The sequence below is a fragment of the Cebus imitator genome, unplaced genomic scaffold, assembly GCF_001604975.1.
Source record: "Cebus imitator isolate Cc_AM_T3 unplaced genomic scaffold, Cebus_imitator-1.0 Scaffold123, whole genome shotgun sequence".
Taxonomy (NCBI): domain Eukaryota; kingdom Metazoa; phylum Chordata; class Mammalia; order Primates; family Cebidae; genus Cebus; species Cebus imitator.
Genome location: NW_016107438.1, coordinates 3,914,819 through 3,924,906, shown reverse-complemented (window position 1 = coordinate 3,924,906; position 10,088 = coordinate 3,914,819). Strand labels below are relative to the sequence as shown.

The 10,088-nt window shown below is 41.8% G+C and overlaps 1 protein-coding gene across 5 annotated transcripts in view; it reads left to right on the top strand.

Annotated features, from left to right (window-relative positions):
• ANKRD40CL (ANKRD40 C-terminal like) overlaps positions 1–5,012 on the top strand; it is an 8,291-nt gene extending 3,279 nt beyond the window's left edge. For 3 of the 5 annotated variants that reach the window (XM_017540171.2, XM_037742537.1, XM_017540173.2), the window contains 3 exons: positions 1,196–1,276; positions 1,862–2,037; positions 4,564–4,814. In XM_017540171.2, coding sequence (XP_017395660.1) covers positions 1,196–1,276; positions 1,862–2,037; positions 4,564–4,707 — 401 coding nt within the window. In that variant the 3' untranslated portion in view covers positions 4,708–4,814. Of the gene's footprint in view, positions 1–1,189; positions 1,277–1,861; positions 2,038–4,563 lie in introns of all 5 variants that reach the window. The other 2 variants (XM_037742538.1, XM_037742539.1) reach the window with 2 other exon arrangements.
• The last annotated feature ends 5,076 nt before the right edge of the window (positions 5,013–10,088 follow it).

Sequence of the window (10,088 nt, the reverse complement as noted above, 5' to 3'; positions counted from 1 at the left end):
GAGGCAGGAGAATTGCCTGAACCCGGGAGGCGGAGGTTGCGGTGAGCCGAGATCGCGCCATTGCACTCCAGCCTGGGTAACATGAGTGAAACTCCATCTAAAAAAAAAAAAAAAAAATTTAAAATTGCTAGTAGCCACATTTCAAAAAGTAAAATCAGGTAAAACTAATTTTAATAATATACTCTCCCCACTATATACAAATCATATCAACATATAAGTATGAACATTTTTTTTATTGCCTCCAAAATCCAAGGTATATTTCACACTCATTGTGTATCTTACCTCATACAACCAGGAGCTACGTAATTGGACTAACCAGCCCCTGCCTAACGCTCATTCCCTCCAGGCTCTCGGCCCTGCAGTCATGTTGAACTCTCTACAGGGCCCTACTGAAAGCTCTTCACCTCCTCTGCCCTCTGGATCTAGTTAAGCCTATTCATCCTTCACATGTCAGCTCAAATGTCAGCCTTGACAGAGGCCTCCCGTGACCCCTAACATGGCTCAAATGTCAACCTTGACGGAGGTCTCCTGTGACCCCTAACGTGCTTTCAAAGAATTGTATATTTCACAGTCACCATGCCCCCACAACTGTGATTTCCCATTTATTAACATCTGTCTCTTCTGCTGGCCTGCAAACTCCAGGGGGACAGAGACATCTTTGGGGTTTTTGATCATGAGTTCCCCAGGGCTTAGCCCAGTGCCTGGTGCAAAGCAGGCTTTCAACATGTTCTGGGGATATTGTAAGAAAGAAAGAAGTACCCAAAAGGCCTGGCATATGCAAAGCACTCTAAATATTCACTCCTTTCCCTTCCCTCTGGGTGAGAACATTTCTCCTTATAAAGGCACCCTCCTAACTGTGTCTCTGCTAGAGAACTGAAGACATAAAGCACTCTGTGCCAAAAATATTTAAGTAAAAACTTGAGCTAAGCACAGAGATTATAAATATTTCTTCCCCAGATTACGCACCATTTAAAAATACTGCCTCAGCTCCTTTTCATGATTTCAGTGGTGATTAAAGAAAATTACTCTTCAAGACTGAAAGTAATTGCTGCCCTTTTCCTGACTTGCCTTTTCCCTTGAGAAGGGGAGGATAAGCTGGAGGGCAGGAAGTGGAAGTGGGGCACCCGTGTCCTTTGGCAGACAGCCAACTGGAGAGGTCCTGCTGCTTCTCAGTTCTCTCCTAATTCTTTCCCAGGTGAAGATAAACAAGAAGGCACAAATCCACACTTGCCAATGGACCCGATTGATAACAACAAACCCAGTGACACCTGTCTAGGTGAAGAGTCGGCCCCTATGTGACCATGTTGCAAGGCCAAACCGACCATCTGGTTTTTCTTTGGACTTTTAGTTCGTTCTGCATCTTCTCAGGACAGTTAAGTTGGAATACAGTGCCGCTGTCCTGAGATGGTAGAATTATCCTATTTCTGGAGGAGTGGGGGCGGTGGGGAGGAATCTCAAGAGCGATTTGCTCCTCTGCACAACAGCTTCTTTAAGGATACCAGGGCCCCTGGGCTACACATTTCCCTGAAGCTTTCCAGATAAGCAACAAAGTATGAGCCACTGCTATGTACTGCCTAAGGGTGCTGTGTTTAAATATCCATTGCATACTTTAAATCCTTGGCTGGCTTAAAGCTGCAAACTTTCTGTTTTCAGTGGATAGAATGGGGGCATGTCTCCTAGAGCTTGCCCAGTGCTCCAAGAAAAGCAGCCTCAGCTAATGCAAAGTGTGTATGTGCCATGAAAGCTCCATGTCTACTTAACAGTTTTTAGGATTATTTGTGCTATCATAATATATATGAAAATCTCTAACGCGTATTTTGTTTCCTTTACAAACCGTATTTTGAATTTATGGGTGATTTAGAGCTGGTGCTTAAAGTCAGAATTCAGAGCCCCAAAGAAAATGACTTCATTGAAATTGAACTGAAGAGACAAGAACTGAGTTACCAAAACTTACTAAAAGTGAGTTGCTGTGAACTGGGGATTAATCCAGAGCAAGTGGAGAAGATCAGAAAGCTACCAAACACCCTGCTCAGAAAGGTGAGGTTTGTGAGTTTCTAAATGCAGAGCCACAGTGGGTGACATCATGTTTGCTGGAGCCAACCGTGGACCTTTTGCATTTCATGACACCAGAAATCCTGGCTACGGAATGGCCAAACATAGTAGGTAGGTCATAGATTTGCACACCTAATCCATAAACCTTTTAAAAACCTGTAAATGGGCCAGGTGTGTTGGCTCACGCCTGTAATCCCAACACTTTGGGAGGCTGAGGTGGGTAGATCACAAGGTCGAGAGATCGAGACCATCCTGGCCAGCATGGTGAAAACCTGTCTCTACCAAAAATACAAAAATTAGCTCGGCATGGCAGCGCGTGCCTGTAATCCCAGCTACTCAGGAGGCTGAGGCAGGAGAATCGCTTGAACCTGGGGAGATGGGAGGCGGAGGTTGCAGTGAGCCAAGATGGCACCACTGCACTCCAGCCTGGTGACAGAACTAGACTCCATCTCCCTCCTCCCCGCCCCAAAAAAAACTCAACGACAAGTGACTCCCCAATTTAGGACTCTAGTTCAGTACTTTTGGCTCCACCAATCTCTGCAAAACTGACTGGTTAATAAAAAATGGCGTGGTCCTCAGGAAAGAAAACACAAACCCACCCTTATTTGCTTAGCAAAGGATGGGTTTGCTAAGTACTTGAAATCTCAGGAAACAAAGATCGTTTTGCATTTTTATATATTTCCCAGATTCAAAATACAGGTATTTTTAATTTTGGAAAGGAAATCTTATTTGGAAATTTTTTTTTTTTTTTTTTTTTTTGAGATGGAGTTTCGCTCTTGTTACCCAGGCTGGAGTGCAATGGCGCGATCTCGGCTCACCGCAACCTCCGCCTCCTGGGTTCAGGCAATTCTCCTGCCTCAGCCTCCTGAGTAGCTGGGATTACAGGCACGCGCCACCATGCCCAGCTGATTTTTTTTTGTATTTTTAGTAGAGACGGGGTTTCACCATGTTGACCAGGATGGTCTCGATCTCTTGACCTCGTGATCCACCTGCCTCGGCCTCCCAAAGTGCTGGGATTACAGGCTTGAGCCACCGCGCCCGGCCTTGGAAAATATTTTTTAAGCTTTCAAAATTCTTTTGGCAACTTTTAATTTTTTTTTTTTTTTTTTTTTTTGAGATGGAGTTTCGCTCTTGTTACCCAGGCTGGAGTGCAATGGCGCGATCTCGGCTCACCGCAACCTCCGCCTCCTGGGTTCAGGCAATTCTCCTGCCTCAGCCTCCTGAGTAGCTGGGACTACAGACACGCGCCACCATGCCCAGCTAATTTTTTGTAGTTTTAGTAGAGACGGGGTTTCACCATGTTGACCAGGATGGTCTCGATCTCTTGACCTCGTGATCCACCCGCCTCGGCCTCCCAAAGTGCTGGGATTACAGGCTTGAGCCACCGCGCCCGGCTCAACTTTTAATTTTTTTTGAGACAGGGTCTCACTGTCATCCACACTGGAATGTAATGGCATGATCACAGCCCACTGGAGCCTCGAAATCCTCAGCTCAAGCCACCCTCCCATCTTAGCCTCTAGAGTAGCTGGGACTACAGGTGCACACCATCACAGTCTGCTAATTTTTAAATTTTTTTAGAAATGGGTCTTGCTATATTGCCCAGGCTGTTGTTCTCAAGCCCCTGACCTCAGCTTCCTAAGTGCTGGGATAACAGGTGTGCCTTTGGCAATTTCTTTTTTTTTTTTTTTTTTTTTTAGTTTGCTCGGAGGGCAAAATCAATTCTTTGTTTTGGCTGATAGTGTATATTCTTTGTAAACTAACACGGCAAGGGATGATCCCACTTTCCAGATGCCTTAAAAACAAACACCTGCTGGGTGTGGTGTCTCATGCCTGTAATCCCAGCACTTTGGGAGGCCAAGGTGGGCAGATTACTTGAGCTCAGGAATTTGAGACCAGCCTGGGCACATGGTGAAACCCTCTCTACAAAAAGATACAAAAATTAGCTGGGTGTGGTGACTTGGGAGGCTGTGGTGGAAGTGGAAGGATTGCTTGAGCCCAGAAAGTTGAAGCTGCAGCGAGCTGTGATTGCATCACTGCATTCCAAGATGGGTAACATAGCGAGAGCCTGTCTCAAAAATAAATAAATAAATAACCGAAATATCTTATGGGGTCCAGACATAGTGGCTCATGCCTGTAATGCCAGCACTTTGGGAGGTCAAGGTGGGCAGATCACCTAAGGTCAGGAGTTCAAGACCAGCCTGACCAACATGGTGAAATCCCATTTCTACTAAAAATACAAAAATTAGCGAGGCATGATGGCAGGTGTCTGTAATCCCAGCTATTCGGGAGGCTGAGGCAGGAGAATCGCTTGAACCTGGGAGGTGGAGGTTGCAGTGAGCCGGTATCATGCCATTGCACTCCAGCCTCCTTGGTGACAGGACTAAGACTCTGTCTAAAAAAAAACCAAAAACCAAAACTTAAGGGTTCAGAACCCAAAATGCTGAGCAATACTAAACCTTTTAAATACATTCATATGTATTAAGCATGATATAATTTCTTTTCCATATTAAGGACCAAGACATTCGAAGACTGCGGGACTTTCAAGAAGTAGAACTCATTTTAATGAAAAATGGAAGCTCTGAATTGACAGAGTATATACCATCTCTGACAGAAAGACCCTGCTACAATAGCAAAGCTGCAAAAATGACTTATTAAATAATCCCAGGAATGGCCGGGAATGGTGGCTCACACCTGTAATCCCAGCACTTTAGGAAGCCAAGGCAGGCGAAGCCCCTGGGGTCAAGAGTTCTAGACCAGCCTGGCTAACATAGTGAAACCCGTCTCTACTAAAAAAATAGAAATATTAACTGGGTTTGGTGGCACACACCTGTAGTCCCAGTTACTTGGGAAGCTGAGGCAGGGTAATCACTTGAACCCGGGAGGCGGTGGTTGCAGTGAGCTGAGATTGTGCCATTGCGCTCCAGCCTGGGCAACAGAGAAAGACTCTGTCTCTTGAAATAAATAATCCCAGGAATAAAAAAAACAAATTGTTTTGTAAATAATGAAGTCTGGATGCATGTTAACAGTTTGGCTAACTTCATGTCTGAACTGTGAGAAATGTTTCCTCACTTCCAAACTCTCTGGGCTGAGAGGTCGGTGTTTTGACAAGCAGCTATAAAACAAAATTGCAAGGTACAATTTTGGTACCACGGACAGTTTACTTTGTCGAGTTGTGCCCTAATCCTGATGAGTCTATGTGTCCCTTACGAGATTGTCAGGCCAGGTGTGGTGGTTCATGCCTGTAATCCCAGCACTTCAGGAGGCTGAGGCAGGAGAATCGCTTGAACCCAGGAGGCAGAGGTTGCAGTGAGCAGAGATCGTGCCACTGCACTCCAGCCTGGATGACAGAGCAAGACTCCGTCTCAGAGAAGGAAAAGGAAAAAAAAAACAAAAAAACAAAAGCTGAGTGTCGTGGCTCATGCCTGTAATCCCAGTACTTTGAGAGGCTGACGCGGGTGGATCACGAGGTCAGGAGTTCAAGACCATACTGGCCAACATGATGAAACCCCATCTCTATTAAAAATATAAAAATTAGCCAGGTGGAGAGAGCTGGAGCTGCACTTATTTTGTTCTTGGTGTAAAGCTATCAGTTACTCCATGGCATGTAGGAGCACTCAGGATGTGTTGGATGAACTCACAGCCAAGCCTTAGCTCATACTGAGGGGATCCAAGTCTCACCTGGCAGCATAGCTGAGAAGTAAGAAGACTACTATAAAATGACATAGGGTCTTAGTTACATGAATCCTATGAATTTGCAAGTGCAATTCAAATTTCACTTTCCTCTTTTTAAAGAATAAACATTTTTGTTAACACTTCATGGTACCCCTACTAAGATCAGAACAAGGCCAAAGCAGCCGCCTCTCTGAGGTGATAATCTAACTTGAGCCAAGGGAAGGAGTACAGCACGGTCCACCAACTTTCCTTCCCAGAATGGCATGAATCTGAGAAAAGCTTCTTTGGAAGCTGCTTAAATAGGAAGACAAAAGCATCAGCTCCCTGGCTGGCAGCCAAGTAAAAATTATGTTAAGATGAAAATATCACACAGAAAACATACATTTAGGTCTTGTTTTCTAGCTTTTTAAGAACTACAATTAAGACCTTAAATTTGAAGGCTGGGCACAGTGGCTCACTTTGGGAGGCCAAAACATGCCCGATTATTTGAGTTCAGGAGTTCGAGACCAGCCTGGCCAACATGGTGAAACCCCATCTCTACTAAAAATACAAAAAAATGAGCCAGGTGTGGTAGCACACACCTGTAATACCAGCTACTGGGGAGGCCGAGGCATGAGAATTGCTTGAACCCAGGAGGAGGAGATTGCAGTGAAGTGAGATCATGCCACTGCACTCCAGCCTGGGTGACAGTGACAGTGTCTCAAAAAACAAAAAAAACTTAAAATTGGGCCCTCAAGAAACAGCATCTTTAGATTTGACATTCATTGAAGGATTTTATGAAATATACTAATATAGTTTACATATCAATTAGTAACTACATACACGAAGACATTTTCCCATTATTTTTATTTAAGAAATATCATACATACAAAAGCACATAAACATACAGCTTAAAAAAGAAAATGCCCACAGGGCTTCAGAAATAGAGCCTCACCAGTTCCTCTGAAGACCCCTCTCTGCCCTCATCATCACCTCTCCCTTCATCAAAACAGCTATCATTTCCTTTTATCATGTATTTTGACAGCCTGTTTTTGGACTTTCATCGAAATGGAACCACAGTGGATGTACTCTTCCGTGACTTGCTTTTTCTGACCCCTTGATTGTTTAGTTTTGTCCATGTTCACATGCAGGGCTGCAGTCAGTTTCACTTCTGTGGAATTCCACTGTTGGAATATACCACAGGATTTATCCAACACACTGCTGGTGGACAGCTGGGGTCTTCCCAGGTTTTTTCTTCTTGTCTTCCTATGACACGCAATGCTATTGGGACATTCTTACATCCATCCCCTGGTACTCATGTATAAGAGTTTCTCTAGGGTATGTATCCGGGAGTAAATGGCTACGAGAGAGGTTATGGCACATGCACTTAGGCCAAACTGTTTCCCATTTCCCAAAGCTGTTGTTTCTAAACATTCTTATATCTGTTAACAAATGATCTATCTGGAATGGCTGAGGGGAAGAAGAAATAGATCAGCTATGAAACTCTTGAATTTTTAAAATAGTAAATTCAAAATTCTGATACAACAATGAAAAATACAATTTACTTCTCTGCTTTGGCTTACTTGAAATGTTCTTTTAAAAACTACAGGTTCAACTGAAAAGTGCTGTCTCCTTTATCTCAAAATAAATGTTTCTAAATATTACCAGGTGAAAACAGTAAGACTCAGAACATATGGATATACCATCATATATTTTATAGGATCTATACATATATGTTTATATTTCCTCCCACCTTCCCACAAAAAAAAAATATATATATATATATGTATCTTGAAAACTTGGAAGAACTGTTAAACAGAAGTAGCTCCTGGAGATTAAGAGAGGGTAGGAGCAGGAGACATAGATCACTAAACACTTTTTTAAAAACCATATGCAACATTACAATTGTAATACAAAATTTCAGAAGTAGATCTGGGGTTCTTTCACAACTAAAAAATCCCTCAAGAGATCAAACTTGAAAACCCACCCTGAAGTCCTATCACACAGAATCATATACACAGTAACTCCAAGTGTTTTTTGTTTCATGCACATAACAGATGTTTAAGAACACATTCACATAGCCCATCTGCAACGCATTTTTAAAAACAGAATGGACGAGGGCTCAGAGAATTTCCACCATAAAAATTTTCAGTTCTTACAACTCTGAAAACTTTAATCAGAAGGTGGCTGAGCTCAACCAATATGCGATCCAAGTGTTCCCAGACCTCAGAAATAACGTTGGTTATCCTCTGTGACGCTAACTATATTTAAGAAACCAGAGTACCTAAGGAGAGGGGATAAAAATAGCTGAGCAATATGACTAGGTTATTACCAGCTCAAGATCAAGAAAACAAGGACGGTTCATCCCAAATTGAAAAATGGACTGTTTGAAGGGGGTGGAAAAAAAAACCAAAACGTTTTAACAAAAAGGGGCATGGTATATATATACACACACACACACACACACAATCTCTACATTCCAGAGGAGAGGATGTCTTGAGCAGCAGACTGCTCCTGAGAGGCTCAATGGAAATTAAACTATTGGACCAGTGCTATGTAGTTTGATGGCTGACAAAAGTATACCCAACTTGTTTCATAAACTGTTATTTAAGAAGTCTTTGTCTTTTAAAGATACATGCTGAATTATTTACAGATTAAATGGTATATCTGAGACTTACTTGAAAATAATAGAGGGCAGAGGATACAAATACAATCACTCATGAAGTAAGAGTGGCCATGGGTCTTGTTGGTGATGAATTAACAGAGGGTAATTATACTGCTCCACTTTTGTGTGTCTTTAAATTTCCAAAATAAAGTTGCTCTTTTTTTTTTTTAAAGACCAACTGATTACAGATTTCAAACTTACCAATCTGATTAATTAAAACTGGTTTGCTCCCCTTAAAGACTTTCCAAATAGAAAATATACACTCACCAACTAGTAACTTTTTGGTGTGCATGGCAGAAATGTTTATTTCTTCTAGTGAATTGGATTCAATATTGTTGTATTCTTATGAGATGGTTGACAATAATCAGTTCCTCTTCATCCATATCAATTTTGGGTATAAAACTCAACTTCTAGGTCTCTCTTCATGACTAAAGACAGGCCTTAGTCATGGATGCCCTGAGGAGGCAGGTCCTCCTTCCCCCGAAGTTACCCAAATCCCAGGTAACTTCAATAGTTATAATAGAGTTAAGTGTCCACAGAGGAAGCCTTTTCATATGAGCTCATTTACTGTACTTCATTTAAGTTAGATGCTGATTCTAGATGAGGCAGAGCAGAACAAATCTGTCATTTTAATAACTTCCTAAGTTTTTTTTAATACTTAAAAAATCTATTAACAGAGCATGGTTTAAAAATGATCACTCCTTTGCTGCTACAACCACAATCTTGTCAAACTATACAAAGCAGGGCCTGGGAGGTAGCTTTGTGTTTGTTAGATTTCATTTCCCATTTTATCTTAATCCTCATGTGAATCATCTCTTAAAAATTCTGAAAACCCACTCATCTATTGCTGCATCTCCAGCATCAGCTAGGGAGCTAGCAGGACTCTGTCTCCACAGCATTTTTCCACAGAGAGCCTCTAAAGTGGTGGCTTCATTATTTTTCAAAGTTTAGTGGAAGAGATCTTTGTAAATTCTTTTAATAATTCATTATGCCTTTTAGAATGAACACAGTGGCTTAACAGTTAGGCACTGGACTATGAGGCAGAGACCTAGCAACTCCATAAACATGAAGCCACAGGACCCTCCCTGGGTAAGTCATTTAACACACTCAGTTTCTTTACCTATAATCTGATAGCAGTAGAAAAGTTATAAACCACAAGGAATTGCTACGATATATATATGTGTGTGTATATACACAGCTGGAGAGAATACTTTTATACAGTTGAAGAAGCTGCCTATAGACAGTGACATGCTGCCAGTTTTCCTAGATGTAATACAAAAATAATCACTTGCTTGGGGTGGGGGGAACCCTTGTTATATATACTACACACCCTATACACAAGCACGTTTATAAACTGACAAGACCGGGCTAGAAGAAATCTTGATACAGGACTTAACAAAAACTAGCTCTTAAATGCTTTTCTACATCATTATTTCATAACTAGCTAGCTAAAGACTGCTTGTCAGAAAGATACTTGGAATTTTCTACTACTAAAGGAATCTCTGAGGGATGTAAAAATATATTCTAGTTCACTGTACATCTTTGCTATTAAAAGCAAAATTCAAATTTATCCATAACCACCTAAAATTGAAGCACCATTAGTTAAAACGTTAAACTAGAAATTCTATAAAAATTAGTCTTAAACAGAACAAATTAGTTAAAACTGTAGACCAACACCTCTAGTAATGGTGTAACTCTTGTATTTAAAACAGGCGACTAG